The sequence below is a fragment of the Dipodomys spectabilis genome, unplaced genomic scaffold, assembly GCF_019054845.1.
Source record: "Dipodomys spectabilis isolate Male_0828 unplaced genomic scaffold, ASM1905484v1 ptg000178l, whole genome shotgun sequence".
NCBI classification, from domain to species: domain Eukaryota; kingdom Metazoa; phylum Chordata; class Mammalia; order Rodentia; family Heteromyidae; genus Dipodomys; species Dipodomys spectabilis.
Window position 1 is genome coordinate 6,593,807 of NW_024870855.1, and position 21,325 is coordinate 6,615,131.

Below are 21,325 nucleotides of genomic sequence, written 5' to 3' on the forward strand. Positions count from 1 at the left end.
AATAAAGTACAAGTATCAATGTAACCAAAGACTTTAATCTTTAGAATTTTTTAAAAATTAGAAATTCTACCAATAGTCAGTCATGGTTCATGAAGGAAGAGATGAAAGTTTGTTTTTATTTTAAAAAGAGCCAGAAAATGGATTTTGAAATTCTAAGGCAAATAATTTCATGGGTGTCTGCTCTAGCACAGGGTCAAAGTATTTACATTATATCAAATAGTTAAGGGACAGTAATTTAGAAATTATAGACTTTAAAAAGTCATGACCATCTTTCAAATAGAGCACATGTAAAGAGACAAAAAATAGAGTGTGGGGTTAGGCCTGCTACGCGGTCCTCTTTCAAAATTTACACTAGCTCATTATAAGCAAAATGTGAGAAGCATTTCTTCTAAATCACACAGAAAGAAGCAGTCTTAGCTTTTCTTTCCCAGAATGTACGTGTCCAACCATAGAAACAATTGTGATTGCTCTCACAAAATTGGGATAAAAAGGTTCAGAAATGGATTTTGGAATGACCCATTTCTAGGAAAGATAAAAATTTACCATTTTGCTAACATGTCCTCGGTTTTGATGAGGTGACAATCACCCCTTTTGAGACCCTAAAAATAGTGATTTAAAAAATATACTTGACATTCTGTGCACTTGCTTCCTTTGTATACATTTTAGAAGGTTCTTTCTTGGACATTACCTAAACAATGCAGAACTAAGGAGAAGCCACACTGTTGCTTTTAAATGTGCAGTTAGATTGTATTTGCGGGCTTTTGATGTCTTTTAATAACCTCAAGTAAAAGGCTGAATGCATTCAACAACAGTAGCAGAAAAAAAGTGCAATGAGTCATATTATGGGAAAATGGAGAAAAAGATCCAGGCCTCTCCACTGAACACAATCCTATATTGTAGGCAATCTGTGATAACACCCTTTCATTTCAGTTCAGTCCCATAAAATTACCACTAACATTACAACTCATGCAGAACACAGATAAATGTAAAAATGTCACAGAATTCTTCCAGATGGGACTTTTAGTTCCACTAGATCACCATCTACTTTTTTACTTGTCTAATATTTCATTACAACCTTCCATAAGTTAATTTTCTTTCCACTGACCATGTAAATCACAAATCAATTTTCATTTAAAATGCCTGACTACAGATTGTTCCTGAAAGCTTGGAGCATATGCTTCAGTGAACTCTCCAACGTCCTTAGTGTACTTAAGAAAAATGGTGTGTGTGTGTGTGTGTGTGTGTGTGTGTGTGTTTAAAAAAACACTTCTTTTAAAAAAGAAATTAATTCTACATTAAAATCTGGCACAAGATGCAGGGCATTCTATTTCTCCCCCAAATGCAGATGTATTTATAAGATATGAAATCACACGAGGCTAAACATTTATCACAATGAAAGTAATGAACATGGTAAAAATTTTATGGCAGCATAAAGGACAGCACATTTGTGAAAGAATACAACACACACACTAACCTATTACATATACAGACATGAAAAAATGTAGTTTAGGTTTTAAGAATAAAATAATAGATTGAGTTTTAGATAAAGTGTCTTTTGTACCTGCTAATTCTGTAAATGTAAGGAGGAACACACCTGGAATCTAGGTTTTTCTTTATTAAGAGAAGAAAGATTGTAAGCTCAATTCTCAGAAATATTTAGGTAGAGGAAGCAAAGCTTGTGGCTCAAGTGGTATAGTGCCAGACTTGAGCAAAACAGCCAAGGAAAACATGAGGTCCTGAGTAGCCCTCTCCCCGACCCCCACTTCACTGCCCCCCCCAAAAGGAAGATTTGGATAGAAAAGACTTTTGTCCTGGGTATGTAAAAATATCTTGATCCAGTGATTTGAAATTGGGGGAAAGAACTGGAAAGTTATGAAATAATATCAACAATTCTGCACAAAGGAGGTCTTCTGTTGAGTTTTAAGTCCTTGGTTAACAGTGCATTCCTTTAATGGTATTATAAATTGGGTAGATTTTTATGTTTGATAAACATAAAAAATGTTGATTCCTGATTCCTTCCGTAATCTGTGATATTCCTAATAGTTAAAAGTTTTACTTTTTAAATTCGCAGTGGAATTTGTGTGTGAACATAATATTGAAATATTCCAGGTGAGAAATTGGGAATCTCATTTTTGGAATTCAATTGGCAGATGATTGTTAACCAGAAATCACCTGTAATTCTGGATCTTTAGAAGGTGAGTGCCAACATGGAATGCTGTCCTGGAAGAGATGGAGAAAGTTGTACTTGGACACTCAGCCACATGTACTGAGCCCCCCTTCCCTGCCCCAACACACACACACCAGTGCCTGAAAAGATACAATAGGGGGAGAATATGGATTTTTCTTGTGCCTACTATGTGAGAACGGTCTATCAACCATTGTAAGGATTTGGCGGGCTGATCAGCTGATGTGGGCTATTTCTGATTTCTAGTAGAAGTGATTTTTTTTTTGTTTCTGTCTCATAATGCTACCACTCTTGTGTCTAAGAAAGCATACTTTCAAATTGGCTACTTGGGGTAAAGTAAGGCAACTATTTATATCTCTCAGCATTGTGTATTGGCTGAGGAATTGGGTCAAATACTCTCATTAACATTCTTCCCTAACTGCTTTATCTCAATCCCCCAGAATTGGGGGGAGTTTAGCTCACATGCAGAGATGGGTCTGAGCTTGGGCAGAAATGCTATACCTGCAATAGATTCAGATAGCTACTTTTCCTCTTTTGTCTTTTTTTCTTTGTAAATAATGTGGTGGTATTAGTGTTTTGAACTTCAACCCTTCTCAGAACAATGCTTTGCCAGTTGGAAAAGCACCTAGGAAAAACTCAACTTTCTGGCTGGAAGTTGGCCAAAAATTAATGTGATTTTATGACCTACTCATTAATCTCCTGAAAAAGTGTGCAATATCATTTTATGAGCACCAATGACTTTATGACTCTGATGAGGCCTTTGTACAGTTGGTTTTTTTTTTCTTTTGAGGTGACCTGGTTGACTTATCCTCTACTCTGTTCTGTTCAAAGGCTTGGGCAGCCTGGAGAGATTCAGACAATGCCAAAAAAATGAACAACTAAACTAAACTTAAAAAAAAACCCAAACAACAACAAGAAAGAAAACAAAACAAAATCTCAAACGACAAAACACAAAACTTTGCTGGTGCAGTATACTTCTCACCATACATCATGTGAGAATACAATAATTGCATGCAAGAATTGTTTTTTAAAAAAAATCCTAAACTGGATGCTGGTGGATCAAACCTATAATTCTAACTACTTAGGAGGCTGAGATCTGAGGACTGTGGTTGGAAGCCAGCCCAGACAGAAAAGCCCATGATACTCTTATCTCCAATAAACTATTCAGAAAAGTCCAGAAAATGGTGCTGTGGCTCAAGTGGCAGAGTATTAGTCTTGAGCACAAAAAGGCTCAGGGACAGCTCCCAGACACTGAGTTCAAGCCTGAGGACTGGCAAAAAAAAAAAAAAAATCTTAGAAATGTTTACTAAGTATGTAAGATTGGATGGAAATGCTAAAGCAAGGAAATCAATGTGTTTCTGTTAATATAACTTGAAGACCTTCATGGCAAAAACTTAGACTAAAGTAAAGGAAGAACTATAGCACAAAATTTACTAGGATGATAAATACAGTTGAAATTGCCACTAACTGCCCTTTTCTAAACTGAACCATGGACAGGGAAGAGATTTTTCTTGGCTTCCAAAGCAGAGACTAGGGCAATGCCGTGGCATGGAATAAATTCTTCAGATCCAGGAAAGCTCTGAAATAGTTATCAAGGTAGGAATTGTTTCAAGATTAGGAAAACAAAAACAAAAAACAGTGTCAACCTCCTCTTTCCACATAAAAAATCCCTATTATTTTTAGCTGCCTGATGAATTCCAAAGGTCTAAATTCTACAGAGCAAGTTGCTAGATGGAAACCTTTTTCAAGCAAATCTTTCTGTCATTTATATGTACCGTTTTTGTTAAGTAAAATCTCCAGTTGCATTGAAGTCAACAGGAAAAGAGAGTTTTCACTTCAAGGGTTTCTTTCCTGGCAAAAGTTCCTAGTGTTTACTAGCATATACAACACACTTGCAAACACCTGAAAATACCCATATTCAATGATATGAGTATGCTAGTGAGTCATAGTTGCCATTTGGAAGATGAAGAGGAGACATTAGGAAACTTCCAAAGCGTACATTCCTGTGATTAGTTTAAAATTAAAGATGAGTCAGTGTGATTAAGTAGTATTGGAAGTCAGTAAGTAATTGCTATTTCAAAAATGCTCCTTTTGCCAGGTGCTGGTGGCTCACGCTTGTAATCCTAGCTACTCAGGAGCCTGAGGTCTGAGGATCATGGTTTGAAGCCAGCGTGGGCAGGAAAGGCTGTGAGACTCATATCTCCAATTAACCCCCAGAGAACCTGAAGTGGCACTATATGGCTCAAAGTGGTAGAGTGCTAGTCTTGAGCAAAAAAGGCTGAGGGACAGTACCTAGTTCCTGAGTTCAAGCCCCAAAACTGATAAAAACAACAACAGCAACAATAAACAAACAAACAACAACAACAACAAAACCCCCAGCTCCTTTAGCCACAATGCAATATCACTTTTATCCATTATGGTAGCTTTGTTCAAGCAATCAACCAACCAGCCACCACCACCAAAAACAAAAATAAAGAAAAGGAAAAACGTAGACTCAGAAAATGGCAAGCCAGTTGACTGACAGTGATGGTTAATTTTAGGTGACAACTTGACTGGATTAAAGGAGGTTTCTGGAAGAGGAGCCTTTGGGTCTCTGGGCTGAGGAAGACATGGAATCAGCCAACCAGGGCACCATTCACTGAACTGTGGACTCAGTGAATTCTCCCTCTCACTTCTGGAGCTGGGAGCCCCTTCTTCTGCCATTGGGCACCCCAACTTCAGCTTCTCCAGCTTGGACCAGTGCTTTTTGCCTCCCAGATTCTCAAGCTTTCAGACTTGGACTGAGAGTTGCCTTATTGGCTTGGTGGTCCTTGTTCTGAGGCTTCCAGACGAGGAAGGAGCCATGCTCTCAGCTTCCCTGATTCTCTGGCTTGGAGAGAGACTCTCATGAGACTCGTCGGTCTCCATTATCGCTCTGTTTCTCTGGAGAATGCTGATGCCTATGCTGACCTAAAATGGACACTCTCCCCATTTCCAATATCAAGGAAGTATGCATAAAATAGGTCAAAACCCTTATATGCAAACAAAATGGAAATCTGCAAGGACTGGAAATGAGGAACAGGAAGCCAATGACGGCCATCCTGAGTCCTTGACAGAAGACATGGATACAGGCCTAACTCCTTTGGGGCGGATGTTCCTACACCAACTCAGAACCCTGGTTCTCTGGGCCCTAGCAAGAAGAGGTGTGTGAATGACATTCCTTAGGAAAGTTCAGAAATGTTCAAAGTAAAAAGGATTTCCTAGACAAGGGAATCAGGGGAAAAAAGTTGTTCGTTTCTATGAAAAGCTCTGGTTAGGGAAAAATTATCTGTGGAAAATTGAAACCCAGGTATACGTACTGCATGGTGGAGCATCTAAATTTATGTCAGGTACCTGGTGCAGATATGTCTAAGCTGAATGATTCCTTAGTGAAATATGCAGGGCATAGTAGATGATACCTACTTCTTACTGAAATCCCTAGTAGAGCGAATTGAAAAATAAAGATGTTTACAAAAATGAATCTCAGAATCAGAGTGACAAGAGAAAAAGGCAAACTACAAAACATACTTACAGTGTGCTATGTACCATCTCAGTACATCCAAAGAGTCTTATGTATTCTGTGTATACTGTAGTAAAGTATAAGTGTGTGGACCACAGATGTAGTGGTCACCTCTAGGATGAAAGGAAGGCCATAGATGATAGGGTGGAGGGAAAGAAGGAGGAGAATTTTAGCATCAGTCACAGAACTTTTTTTCTATTAGAAGGAGATTGGAAGCAAATTAACTAAAACTGTAACATCTGTTCCTTAAAGATTAGCAGTCTGTCTGTATCTCTATATCCATTCATCCACCCATCAGTATCTATCTGTCTGTCTGTCTGTCTGTCTATTCGTAGGGCTGAGGTTTGATTTCAGAGCCTCATGCTTAGCAGACAGGTTCCTTACCAGTTGAGGCATTTGCTATTTTTGAGACAGGGTCTCATGTTTTTGGCCAGACTGGCCCGGATCACCATCTTTCTGCTTACAATTCCTGCCATAACTGAGCTGTAAGGCATGTACCACCCACACCCAGCCTTTTCTATTGAGATAGAGGGCTCAGGCACTTTTTGCCCAGGGAGGCCTACAACTGAAATTCTTCTGATTTTAGCCTCCTGAGTATGTAGGATTACAGATATGAGTCACTACACACCCAGAAAGATCACTTCATTTTTATATAAATATATTTATAACATATATATAATGTTACATACTACATATAATTATATATTATATACTATATATAATATTGTAGTACATGTTATATATAATAGAGATATTTATATAAATATTTTTATATAAGTAGAAATAAGGTATATATACATTCATGTGCATGGCAGTAGTTCTACTATACTTCAAATAAACTACAAAGAGAGAGATAATTTTAGATTCCAATCAAAGGAAGCTGCTTATAGAGTTGCAGCAATTTCCTCTCTGTAGAGATAAAAATCCCAACAGTTTCTAAGTGACAGTAGAGAACCTATAAAATGTGTTCTCTTTCTCTTTGTTATCAAAGTGGATCCTTTGAGATTTTTCTGCTTAGGGATCTAATATAGAAATGTATATTATTGTAGCTGTTGCTGTTTTTAGTGAGTTAAGCTTTTAACTAGTGCCAGACATGTAGAATATATATATATATATGTACACACATATATATATATATATATGTATGTATGTAATAATGCAAGCCACGTATGTAATTTAAAATTGTCTGTTCACACTTTAAAGAGTGTAAACAAGTGGCTGGAAGCATGGCTAAAGTAGTAGATAGCTTGTTTTGTAAATACAACATCTTCTGAGTCACAGCCCCAGTATTAGTCAAGAACTAGTGGCTCACACTTGTAAAAGTCCGAGCTATTCAGGAGTCTGAGACATAGAGGATGATAGTTTGAAGCCAGCCTGGGCAGAAAGGTCTAGGAGACTCCATCCCCAAATAATAAGAAAAATCCAGACTGAAGGCATGAATCAAGTGGTAGAATATCAGCCATGAGTAAGAAAGTGGAGAATGCAAGACCCTGAATTCAATCCTCTGTATGAACATATATACTCACAAACAAATCTATATAATAAACAAATCTGTATAATAAAAAGTAAAAAAAATCAAAAAATTAATTTTAATAACATGTTGTGCTTAATTCTCAATAAATAAAAAATAATTTCAACATGTTATCAAAATAAAATACTAATGGGATAGTTTATACATGTGTGTATTTTACACTACAGTATATCATGGTTTCTTCCAACAACAGTTCTAATCCTTAGTAGTTGTATGTGGCTCACAGCTACCCTATGGTCTTTGAAGCTCTTAATAATAAAAATAGCTGTCACTTATTATCCACTTATTAATGTGAGAGTCTACTGTTACACAGGATCACATTTAAGTTTTAAAGCAACCCTAAAAGACAGCTGAGGGAAGCTCTAACACCAGCTACTCAGGAGGATCGAGTTCCAAGGCCAGCCTGGCAACAAGTTAGTGAGATTTTCATTTTACACATTCATCTCATCCATTCCCAAACAAGCTGGGTGTGGTGGCAGCCATGTGCCTGTCAACTTGGCTTTGTGGGAGGCATAGGTAGGAGGATCATGATCCAAGGCTTCCAGGGGCAATACCTCATGTGGTAGAGAGTGTGGCTCAAGTGATAGAGAGCTTGTCTACAAGTGCAAGCCCTTGAGTTCAATCCTTAAGACTGACAAAATTAAAAAAACAACAACTAGAAGATCCCAAATTTCAAGGGAAAACACAGCCTGTGGCTAACACAGTCAGCAAGCAGCCTGGGTAGATGCAGACTGGCCAGTGTGGCCACAGCTCATTCCATGGGCCTCCATGCTCAGTGGTTGCCTGAAGGCAGGGAGCTCATCCTAGTGAAACCTCTCCTCATTTAGCCTCTGTATTAACCAAGCACCTCAAATCTCATTCTTACCAAGCACTTAGTTGTTCAGTTGAGCAAATGCCTTATCTGGGCTGAGAGATGGTGCCAGGGACCCCCACTTTTTATTCCATCTCTCATCACAGGGCTGGAAAATGGGATCCAGTATTTGCTCTGACTCCAAATCACTTCCAAATGAGACAAAAGGCAGTGGAGTAGCAACTTTCAGGAGAAAGGGAAAGACGAATGTCACATCTCCCAGTGTGCTTTGGCGGTCTTGGAGCCCTTGGTGGGTCTCCATCATTCAGCTGTTTGACAAGCTTCCGCTTTCTCTGCATCTGGCCCTACGTGGGGCAGCGTGAGCACCTTTCATGGTTTCATAATCAACTGGAAGCAAGGAACATCACCAAATCAAGGGGAATAAGACTCCAGCTGCTGTTGCTGCTGGAGTCGCCTTCTGAATGTGGCTTCTACAATATTTCATCTGTGCTGACACCTTTCACTCTCAATTATTTGGCTGCTGTCAAAACAAATCAATCAAATTAAGGCACTGTGTCTTCGTGTTACCATTCCATTGCAAGTTAGCGGCATTAGCTTTGAAATAGATGGAAGTATAAATTGTATCTCTATTATTTATTTAATGCCACTTTCTCCCATGTGAATTATTCTCCAAACACAGTAAACTCAAGTGATCTTTTGCCCGATGTTGAAAATATATGTAGATATTCTGTGGAGAATCTGTAACATCACAGATCTCTGGGGAGGGGAGAGTGAGATACATGAAAACTTGTTCATGGATCTAGAAATGTGTGCTCATCTTAATCCAGGGACAAATAACAGACAACTTATATTCTCCTTTTTCCTTTCTCATTTTAACTGTAGCCTTGGTGAACGTAGTTGACAAATATTACTTGAAAGAAGATGATGTTAAGCCAAAGAAAAAGGTTAACATGGGAGCAAGAGTTTTTTCAAAGATTCATTTTGTTGACAAGAAGATAAAACATGAATAAAGGTATATCATTTCAACAAATTAAAACGATGTCCAAACTATATCTTTTACAAAACACAAATATCTTCTTCTCCTTATCTCAAAACTGAGAGGGTTACTTCCATTGGTTTTTCCAGACTATAGTGAGCATAAATTACACACATTCTTAAAGAAAAAGAAGAAGAAGAAAAGGCCAGGTGCTGGTGGCTCATGCCATAATCCTAGCTACATAGGAGGCTGAGGATCCTCATTTGAAGTCAGCCCAGGCAGGAAAATGTAGGAAACTCTTATCTCTAATAAACTACTCTGAAAAAGCCAGTAGCGGTACTGTGGCTCAAGTGATAGAGTACTAGCCTTGAACACAGCTCAGACATGGTGTCCAGGCCCTTAAAAGATTAAAAAGCCAACTCACTGACAGATTTTAAAAAATTATTTCTTCTAATTGCACTATGGCCCTTGAAGGAGTACATAATAATTAAAGCTCCAAAGTGAGTGTAAAGATTCTGCCAATGAAAGAGAATCTAGCTGGGTACTCATGGATCACACTTGTAAATTCTAGCTCTCAGGAGGCTAGGATGCTTATCTCCAGTTATCCATTAAAAAGCAGTAGAAATGTGTGTCAAGTGGTAGAGCATGAGACTTGAATGAAGAACCCAAGGGACAGTGTACAGGCCCTGAGTTCAAGCCCCAACACAAGTAAAAAAGGAATGAAGGAAGGGGAAGGAATTAGGGAAGGAAGGAAGGAAGGAAAGAAGGAAGGAAGGAAGGAAGAGGCAGGCAGGCAGGCAGGCAGACAGGCAGAATTTTCTGGAAGCAAATTAGATCTCCACTCTCTAAAATGTAGGCAGAGAAGATTTGGTGAATAGCTTCCTTTTCCTCATTTTTATTTTAATTTATTTATTTTTGTCAGTTGTGGGGCTTGAACTCAAGGCCTGGGAGCTGTCTCTGAGCTTGTTTGTTCAAGGCTAGTGCTCTACCACTTTGAACCACAACACTACTTCCATTTTTCTAGTGGTTAATTGGAGATAAGAGTCTCACAGATTCTCTTGCCTGGGCTGGCTTTGAACTGAGATCATCAGATCTCAGCCTCCTGAGTCACTAGAATTATAGGCATGAGCCCATTTCCTTATTTTTACTACCTCCTCATCTCCCACTTCCCTCACCTTCTCCCAGATAGAGAAGTTCATTTTTGCTCCAAGGGACAAGTGTGCATGTAAGTTTGCCTTTGCTCTAGGTAACTGATGCTGAGAACATCAAGCAAACTGCTCCTCTTACAGGCAGGTATCAGTGGGCAGCAGCCATCATAGAATGTATCTACTTGCTTTTGCTAACTCTGCTGGTTGCCTTGGAATCAAATCTAGTTTGCACATCCCAGTGTAGACACGAAGTTAGCTGCCATCAAACGCCCTGATGGATTTAAAGCCTTATTTTGTGCAAACTTGGGATCACATTACTTTTCTGCCTTTTGCTTTGAAAATAAATGCTTTGGCTTTGCTTTGACATTTATGTGGCAGCTGGAAACCATTATCCTTTGACAATGCTTTATTCCATTGACAGTATCTCTTAAATACGCAGTAGACTAGTCCTACCCCTCATTCATGTGCTTCTGGTTTAATCCATGCCCCAGTGCTTCAGCAATGCTTGCTTCAAGGATAATGTACTGCAGAAAAGGCTCTCTAGGTATTTTTAAATAAAAGTCTGAAGTCTCAGAGATACAGAGGTTTGAAAACTGCCAAAGTAAGACACATTGCAATGACTTTTCATAACTTCTTTATGGTAGATTTGGTGTTAGTATATGATGCATCCTATGGAGCTCTTCTGAACCAGGCTGAAAATATGAACTTATGCACTAGGTGTTTTTAATATTGTACTTGGTGACAGCCAACCACATATCACTGCATACTGAAAGCTGGAGTCCTCTCTTCTTGCATCTGGGGCTGGCACTGCACTGTCCTTTCTGTAAGGGGTATCAGACATCTGCTTTCACGATTGTGAAGCCACTGGAGGAGGTAACTGAGTATGGACGTCCCTAGGTAGTGGAACAGTAAACTACAAGCAAAAGCAGAGCATAGCCCACCTCCTTTCTGTCTCAGGCACAGTACTAGGTGATTTCATGCACATGTCTACCCCTTCCACCTATACCCCAACAACTTCTCTCCCAATCCTGTGACCAAGCTCATTAAAGACAATTCAACTAGCATTATGTCCTTTTTATACACAATGAAAAGTATTTCCTGGTTCTATTATTACCTGAGAAATTAATGTACTTGGAGTAGTCAGGAAGTCAAGGCAACAGACTGCCTTGAACACTAGACATGCTAGAAATGATTTTTTTTTTGCTCGTGCAACTTGGTTTTCTTTTTTTTTGGTGGTATTAGGGGTTCAATTCAGGCCCTCATGCTTCCTAGGAAGGTGCTGTACCACTTGCATCACTCCACTAGACCTTTCTGTGTTGGTTTTGCTCTGTGAGAAGTGGCCAGCCTGAACTCTGATACTCCTATTTGTGCTTCCCTTTGTCACTGGGATGGCAGAGCCCTGCCACAGCACTTAGACACTGCTTGAGATGAAGTCCCAAGAAGTTTTATGTCTGGGCTTGCCTGGAACCATGCTTCCCTTCCCCATCTGTACCTTCCAAGTAGCTGAGATTATAGGTTTCCATTGTCATGCTTCGCTAGGGATGATGTTTTAAGCAGTAATCAAAAATATTTTTATTTAAATGTAACAACTATTGATGTAGGCACTTCAGAATATTCAAAGAATAAATTATATCATTTATAATCTCTTCCTGTCTAGAGTCTAACAGAAACACTACTGTGTATAGTAGGGCATTTTTACATATTTACTAGTTCTACATCCTGGGATTCAACAACCATGGATAAAATGTGCCTGTATATGTTTACAGTTTGGGAGTAATTATTTCCTAAGCAATACAATGTAATAAATACATATATTTTACTTACAATGTGGTAGGCAATAGTCATCTAAAGGTGGACTAGAGCATTGGGAGAATGTGCCTAGGTGTGTGTAAGTCCTCTACCATTTTATATATGGGGCCTGAGTAATCTACAGATTTAGGACCTTTGGGGACCTGGAATGAATTCTTGGTAGGCATCATGTTTATCTTTTTGCCTGCTATGGCATGTACATATGTGCATGCATGTGTGTGTGCGCATGTGTGTGCAAGCATGTACCCGGCACACCCTTGGGCTCCTTTGAGACAATCAGTATCAAATTCTGTGCACTTAGAATCATTATTATTTTGTGCTACCCTCTAAATCTGAGCAATGAAGTCAACAAGATTCCTTAATAGGAGAAACCTGAGTCTGCTGTTCCTATGGACCTTTTCCTGGCTTTAATTCCATCTGCAGTTTTGTCCTCACATATTTTTAGTCAATGTTTTTTGTATAATTTCCCATAGTAAACATCCCCGCTTTATGGCACAAATTGGATGGACTCCTGCAGTCATGCAATCACAAGCATGGCTGAGACAGAGATCGTCAGCTCCCAGATCTTCATCTCCCTGATGGCCGCTACTCCAGCCTGAGGGAACAACCACCGCATCTGGTCCCTATAATTTTTCCTCTTGCTAGATATTACATAAAGGAGATCATGTTTCTAAGTCTTTGCTAGTTTAAATAGTCCCTCGAGTTATATTCATTGTTTCTGCATTCAGAATCCATGCGATTAGCCCCTTCTCCGAGGATTCCTCTTCCCCCACACTGCATAGCTCAGGTCCTTCCATTCTCTGGGCTTCTGTAGAGTGCAGAGACAATGGCTTATGATCTCTGTACAAAATAGTTCAGTTCCCTACTTCCCAACTACCAGGCTGGTTCTTTAAGGAATGTCTTGGGTGACTTCCATATCTCAAGTTTAGATAGTGGTCTAGTATACTATAAGGTTTTGAAAATTACCTGTTCAGTGTTGGTGACAAACAAAACTAAGCAAACCTGTCTTGTGTCAATCTGGTTATGGTTCTATTTACAAGTTCCTTCTAGCCTATCTCATCTAATTTCTTGTTACCTGGAACTCTTAATTTTCACTAGAATAACAGCCAAACTTTAGAGGACTTGATAGTCTCTATTCCCCTATGCCTTCTTCTCTGTATTGAGTGTTCCATTGACTTTTTTTACTTGATTAACTCCAGAACTCATTCATCCATCGATCCATCTATCCATTCATACTCTAACTCCATCATTTATACTTAAGCACCATTATTTTCTGTCTTTGAGACACATTACTGAATCAGATTCCATTCTAGGGACAGTGAGATACCATTAACACATATTATATATAACACATTCTATACACCGATTCTTCTCTGTAGCACCAGCCAAGTATCCAAGGCTGCCACCACTGTCTCTGATGGCCATGGTAGGAAGGAATCAAAATGCTTTAAGAAAAGAAAAAGAAGAAAGGTAGTTTTGGAGATTTTTGTATATGGTAATCGATGTTAGAGAAAAAATAAATAAAAATGCAGCTAAGGGGGACAGGAGAGCTGAGGATGACAATGAGGAGGGACAGTCTCCAAGCAGACATGCCAGCCTGTGCAAAGTTAGTGGGAACATGTTCAAAGAAGTCAAGGAGGCCAGTACACTCTCACACACCAAGGTTGATCAAAGTTGCCTAAATCCAAAGAGAATGGTATGGTGGTAAGAAAACCAAGATGAGTTGGAATCAGGATCTATGTCTTGGACAAAACTTTGGCACGTGGAACTGACCAGAAGCAGAAATGACCAGAAGTGTTGCACTTTCTGAGAAGACTTCCTTCCCAACCAAAAGCTATAATTTTTTTAGCTGCTGGAAACTTCAGGCAGCCATTTGGCCCCTAAGTGTCTCTAAGACGGATGTGGACTGAGAAACTTCCCAGAGAACTTTCCACATCCTCATCAGATGTGGCCAAGGTAGTTAACAGACAGGGAAGGACCTGGGCTAAGAACTGTTAACCAGGGACACTTCCCAGAGACATCTAGCACAGGGTTCATCACCCAGCTCCCATACAGACCCATCTACATGGTATTTGCATGCTGCTGTGTGGTGACATGACTTGCCTGGCCAACAGGAAGTGTGCATACTTGTTTGCTAAAGTGAGTTTACACTTGCTCACTGTTGTACCCTCAAGCTGTTTGGTATAGATGGGGGCATCCACAAATAAACAAACTCTGCTAGAGCTTTAGGGTGGAAAACTACTAGGGAAAGAAAGGACAACAGATGTATACAACACAGATGAATCTGAAAGTCACGCTGAGGAAGAAAAGACAGACACTAAGGTACAAGAATAGATCTTGTGAATCCATTTGTGGGAAGTTCTAATCTATGCTGACAGAGAAGAGAGCGCAGGTTGCCTGGTTGGAGGAAAGGGATTGCCTTCAAAGGGAATTTTGAGGAAGGATGAAATGTGTGATGTATTGATTGTGGTTGATGGGGACTGTGTGTGTGTGTGTGTGTGTGTGTGTGTGTGTGTATGCGCACAATTATCAAAACTCAGCACTCAAGGTCCACACATTTTCTTACATGTAAACAATATCCTTGTGAGAAACAATGCTGCCACAAGTAACAAGGAAATGTAATAACTTGCACACAAAAATGCCTATACTCCAAACTATTCCCAATTAGTTTTAGGGGTACAATGCTTGGGATATGGTTTGTCCCCCAAGGGAAAGTTTGGCACCTGGGTGGAAGAATCTTTAAGAGGTGAACTTAGTAGATAGTAGCTGCAGGGGCAGCACCATCAGAAGGGATTAATGCTGCTCTGGCAGAGCTAGTTAGCTCTCATGAGAATGGGTGATTATAAAGCCATGGCACTCTGTCTACTTGGCCTTTCTGGTGCATCATTGGTTTCCTTTTTGCCTCTTCATGTGTAAGGTAGCCAGAGACCTTCACCAGAAGCCAAACCTAAGAGGCCACCCAATCTCAAACTCTGAATCTTCAAAATCATGACCTAAGCAAACCCTTTTCTCTATAAAACACCTACCATAAGGTATTCTATAATAGTGGCTCAAAATGGACTAAGGAAGCAAAGGAGAGCAGGGTGAGTTCTCTGCTATAGCTACGGGCAGGAAATGCATCCTAGGCTTTGATTTTTAAATTTTTATTTTATGGTAAAGATGATGTACAGAGGGGTTACACTTACATGAGTGAGGTAATGAGTACATTTCTTGTTACCTCTTCCTTTTTTTCCCTACTATCCCTTCCTTCCCCCACCTCTCCCACTACCCCTCCCCCAAAGTTGTAAAGATCATTTCCATCATAGTGACTTGTGAGTATCATTGTTGCAGTGGGTCATCCTATGTCCTTGTTTCAGCATTTTGTTATTCCCCTTCCCCTCCCCAAATTAAGTAAAGGTATATACAAGATACAGGGTACCAAAATCAAATACAATGACAACAAAAGATAATTATTTTTTTGTCAGTTGTGGGCTTGAACTCTGGGCCTGGGCACTGTCCCCTGAGCTCTTCAGCTCAAGGTGAGCGCTCTACCATTTGGACTACAGCGCCACTTGAAAAATTTTTTTAAATTGTTATTATAAAGATGTTGTACACAGGGGTTACAGTTACATAAGTCAGGTAAAGAGTGTATTTCTTTTTGGACAATGTCATTCCTTCCCTCAAAAAATTTTTAAACATGCCTTGAACCTAATTGCTTTTCCATGTTCAGGTTAGACAGTAAGCTCTAATGTATTTTTGGTCATTAATTTAAATGTTGTGTTTGACTTAACTGGAATGTTCACACTTTGGTATAAATCAGCTACAGAGCACATTTATAGTCTCCATTTATGTTGCTTGCAATGATTAGTGGGTCATTCTGGCCTGTGCCATGAGAACCTTCTGGAATTCACATCTCTTTGTGGCTACATCTTATGTCCAGGTCACCTATGCCTACATTCATATTTTCTGCCTAAGTTTAAGAAAAGCAAAAGACTGACACATTTGTTCAAGTTCCTTAAAAAGGATTTTCCTTTGCTAGATCAACTATTAATTCATTTTATTTTTCCTCTAAATCAGTTGCACATTGTAGTTTTAGCAGTTTTTCTTTTAAGCTAACCAGTAAAGGGAAGGGAATGACTTTTCAAATGATTTTGGAAAAAAATCTTCCTAGATCCTTATTTCTTAAATGTTAATGTTCATAGAAAAATCACCAGGAGAAATGGCAGATTTGGTTCAGTGGGAGTATGGAGAGCCCAAGATTCTGTATTTCCTGGCAGTTGATGTGAGGTGGATATGAGGTGGATGCTGGCACTGTAGAGGAGACTGGAATATGACTTCTTCTGATTGGGGGTAGGGGAGAGCTGCTCTTTATGCAGGTTCAAGGTAAGAGTGCTCATTTAAATACAAGTGTGAATCATAGTCTCCAAACTCTGAGAGCCAGACTATGTTCTTTAGAAGAGGATGTAAAGGAATCACTTTAGTAAGGAGGAAAATATTTTAAAAACTTATCCCTGTATTCTAACTTATTAAGAAACTGATGCTGCTGGGTGCTGATGGCTCACACCTGTAATCTTCGCTATCCAGGAGTCTGAGATCTGAGGATCATGGTTCAAAGCCAGCCCAGGCAGGAAAGTCCACGAGACTCTTATCTCCAATTAATCAGCAAAAACTAACAAAGGAGATGTGACTCAACTGGTACAGCAACAGCCTTGTGCAAAATAGCTAAGAGTGAGAAACCCTGAGTTCAAGCCCAGTACCAGTACCTGTGCGTGTGTATACACACACACACACACACACACACACACACACACACACACACACACAACGTATGGAAACCACTTTTTTTCTTAGTAAATCTGTAGCATTTGAGATAGAAGAATGTTCTGATTGGCCAGCTAGATGCGAAGGCTATAGAATGACCAGAGACCTTTCCCATTGGTCGAGATAGTTTGATGAATCAGAGCTTCACACTTCACAATGAAAAAAGAAAGAACTCTCTTGGAGTAAGTATGGCACACAGGCACATAAGCCAGGCCCAAAGAAACATAGGTCCCATGGTTTCCCTTATTTAATTTATTTATTTATTTTGGGTCCGGTCGTGGGGCCTGAACTCTGGTCCTGGGCGCTGTCCCTCAGCTCTTCAGCTCAAGGCTAGCGCTCTACCACTTGAGCCACAGCTTCACTTCGGCCTTTTTTTTGTCTTTTTGCTTATGTGGTGCTGAGGAATCGAACCCAGGGCCTCATGCATGCAAGGCAAGTGCTCTACCACTGAGCCACCTTCCCAGTCCCTGGTTTCCCTTATTTGCAATAACTAGTATATGTCTGAGTCAAGCAGAAAAGGTCAGATAAGTTGATGTTAGGGAAATGAACCTTAAGATATATATTCAAATGTTCTTTTCTTTCATGCGATTGTTTCTAACATATTTATAAGATTATTTCTTTGTTGCTTTGTATGTCCCTCCCTCATGGTATAACCCCTGCTTTCACTGTATTTGATGTTGGTATAATTTGTGGAGGGGAAGGGAAAAAACAAATCGTTTAAATAGGGATACAGGTGAACCCATTGCAACAATGAGATGTACAAGTCGTTATGTGGAAAACTAACTTTACAACTTTGGTGAGGAGGGGGCGGGTTTGGTGTGGGGGGGAGTATGGGAAGGGATGGGAAGGGGAAACAAAGGAGGAGGCTACAATGCTTGATAAGAAATGTACTCATTATCTTGCCCATGTAATTGTAACCCCTCTGTACAGTATTTTCACAATAAAAAAAAGAAAAAAAACTGCAAAAAAAAAAAGAAAAAAGAAAATACAATCAGGCTGTGTGCATTACACTTCAATCTCTCCCTCTCAAACTCCACCAATAAAATTTGTTTAATAAAATCACTAGGGAAGGCAGGAGCCGATTAGAGACGATCAGGCTTACCAGCCATCTTAAGACTCTGAAAGCCTTGGCCTGGGGTTGCGGTGAGAAATAATGTGTTTATTGTGGATAGAGTAGTTGGGGGAGAGTGGGGAAAGAGGAGGCTGTGGGAGAAGGTCCCTCTGTCCCATTTTCTGACCACATAAATGTGTGTAAGGATTTCTGCTGAGGCACCAAGAGCCCATTTGTATGATTGCTATCCCTAAGAGAGAAGATAACTTGGAGACATCTTAGATTGGCTCAGCCTCAAATCAGGCCAAGAACACTCAGATAATTTTCCTGCCTGCCATCCACCCACTATCCCCTCAGTACCTGCGCTATATCCTTAGAAACTGAACAGCTGCAGACACACAGATCATCACAGACAGCAACAGGTCACCTGAAGGTGATGGAATTAGCGTGGAGTTGGCTGCTAGATCACAAAGATGGCAGCTGGTGTTATACTTCAAGTGGTGGACACTGGCTTTGGGCATGTTGGACACTTCTTGTTGTCTCTGGATTTCTCAAGGCATTTGAGAAATTTAGTTTGTTTGTGAGTTTCCAAATATTAATTCTGACCATTTTGTGCTCTGGGAAATCTCTCTTTCCAGCCAACCGTAATGGTTAATTTCTTAGACTAGTGAAATCTGAGTGGTGAAGAAATGATGAGGGATGATCTGAAGTGAAGAGAAAATTTCAAAGAAATGGAAAGATGGAAATCTCTTTTATCCTGACTCTGATAGGTTAATAAAGAGAAAGGCATTGGGAGAGGATTCGATGTCAATTAGCACAGGTTATAGTTTCCATACCCTGGTTATTTGCAGTTATTCTGATGACATCCCTGACTCCCTTCCACATCACTGAAAGTTCAAATGTGTAGACAATGTGGGAAATGCTTGTACCTGTGCAGTAAGCAAGAGCATGGCCATCAACTCTAACACTTCAGAAAAGGAGGCTAATGGAAAGTTGAGTCAGAAAGATGAAGAAATAAACAGACCTAACATTTTGCTTGCCTCTACTTACTCAGGTCACAGCCCTGGGATTCATTTTCTGAAAGTCAAGGAACCAAGAAGAACCAATTTCCAAATCATAAACTACCTCATAAATTAGATGTTAACAAGAAAACCCAAAACAAATGTAAAAAACAAACTTTTTTCGTTTGTTTTGGTTTGTTATTGAGATAGGATCTCACTGTGTAGCCCAGGCTGACCTCAAACTCCTCATTCTCCTGCCTCTCCATCCCAAGTGCTAGGATTACAAGTATGTACCACCATGCCCTGGCAAAAGAAAACTCTTGAATGAAGAGGTCCACCTTGAACTCTTAAAGTAATAGACACCAAGTTCCTGAACAATACGCAACCATACATAACAAAGATATCAAAGACTTTTATTTTTGACCCTGACTCTAGTGTCCATTTTAACCAAGCTGGATTAATTCATGACCAAGGAACCTTGAGTGCTTATGTTTATTTATCATATTCAATATTCCCATAAGCACAAATGTTCCAAATGGAAGGCTGCTTTTTGTTAATGCCCACTTCTTCATTAAGATTTCATCATCCACCTACATTAAAAAGCCTTTCCCTACACTTTGTAGCCGTTGCTTTCACCTTGTGTATTCCTGTGTTATTTGCTTCATCTTGAGTTCCTGATTTCCAAGGCACTCAAATTCGAAACAAGCAAAGTTTGTGCATTAGTGTATCCTGAACATACATGATTTATGAATGGCAGGTTTCTTGGCACAATTGAGAGAGACTTTATTTTAAACATTAAAATGAGAGTCAAGAAGTGGCAACAATGGGTGGAAAGAGGTCCAGAGTTCACCATTTCTTACCTGGTCCATTTTTGAGTATGTGGACTAATGCTCTTAATAAATTATACAGAGCCCTGACATTTGACCAACTAACGAAGTCTCTTAGATTGTTATTCTGATGACTTACCTAGCTGAACTGCAAAAATAAAAATTATTAACATTGATACAAATAAACACTCTTGCAGAGTTGTAAGGCATCCTATTGTCTTCAGACCATTTTTTTCTACCATAATTCTTCCTCTAACAGTCTTTTGAAAATGCAGTCCATCAGCCAATGTTACAAAATATTTTAAGAAACAGTCAAAACCCTCATTATCTCAAGAGGATTATCCTTCCTGAGTAAAAATAGTCTTGTTATATGCCTAACACAGAAAGTTCACTATACAAGTATTTTTTCTCATTACAAAAATAATGCACAATAATACATCTGTTGTATAATGAAAACCTAAAATCTACTTGGCAATAATCATGGAAGGATTTGTCCCATATAATACCTTATATTTGAGGTCCTTCAACAAATATCCCCCACAAAGAGGCCACAACTAAACTTTCTCAGTGCATGGAAGAACTTGTGAGATTATAACTCATGTCTTCAAATGCCAGCATAGGAAGTTTACAGTTACATGCTTGATGTATCTTTCAATGATTAGTCCTAAGTGCTTCCAGAAGACCCAAAGGACTTCTGTATTCACATGAAGAAATAAGAGTGGACAAAGCCCATGGCTTAAGCAAGCTCAGGATTCACAGAGAAGTTCTTCTGCAAGCCTTTCTGCTCTAGGGTAGAAGTTCTCTAAACCACATCCATTATTCAAGGCAGTTTTCTTATCCACTCCTAAGAACCCTGGCCAATGAATGGGTACAGTGCCACCCAGCACATGGACACATGAGTTACCTTGTAGATTTTGCAATGGCAAAGTCATGATACCTCCAGCTGCAGCTGCTGCTACCAGCCCTTGGATGTTGGTGAGATTCGCTGTGGGCAGGGTGAGGACCAGGCCTTGCTGACCCCCTAGCTGTCCAGCCATGTTGAAGGGGATGAGGATGGGCTGATTGAGGGCTGGTGGGCCTCCTGGCATCACGCCGGCCACAGCAGAGGCTAACTGCTGTGCCGTCAGAAGAGGCTACAAGAAAACAAGAGAATTCCTGCTCAGTTTACAGTGAACAAGACATGGGCTTTCAACACTTCTTCCCCACCCCCACCTTAGCAGGATCAGAAAGTTCCATAAGTAACAGAGAAACGCTCTATCCCAGAAAAAGTGATTTATCTCGTGTGGAAAATGTTTTGAAATTATATCTCATTGGAAAATTTTACTTGGTTTGGGGAGTTCAAATACTTTTAAAACTAGTATCTTGTAGTTGGGCACTGGTAGCTAAGATTACTCATGCTTGTAGTAGTCGTTACTAAGGAGGGTGAGATCTGAGGATCACAGTTCAAATCTAGCCCATGCAGAAAAGTCTGTGAGACTCTTTTGTCCAATTAACCAGCAGAAAGCTTAAAGTGGATCTATGGCTCAAGTGGTAGAGTGCCAGCCAGCATGAAGCCCTAAGTTCAAGCCCCAGTACTGGCACACACACACACACACACACACACACACACACACACACACACACACATGCACACATGCACACATGCACC

General features: G+C 39.8%; 1 protein-coding gene across 1 annotated transcript in view; it reads right to left on the reverse strand.

Moving 5' to 3' along the window:
* Positions 1-21,325, reverse strand: part of Pou6f2 (POU class 6 homeobox 2) — a 398,663-nt gene that overhangs the window by 203,032 nt on the left and 174,306 nt on the right. Inside the window, 1 exon segment of the mRNA XM_042695117.1 lies at positions 20,582-20,810. Within this exon segment, the coding sequence (XP_042551051.1) occupies positions 20,582-20,810 (229 nt within the window).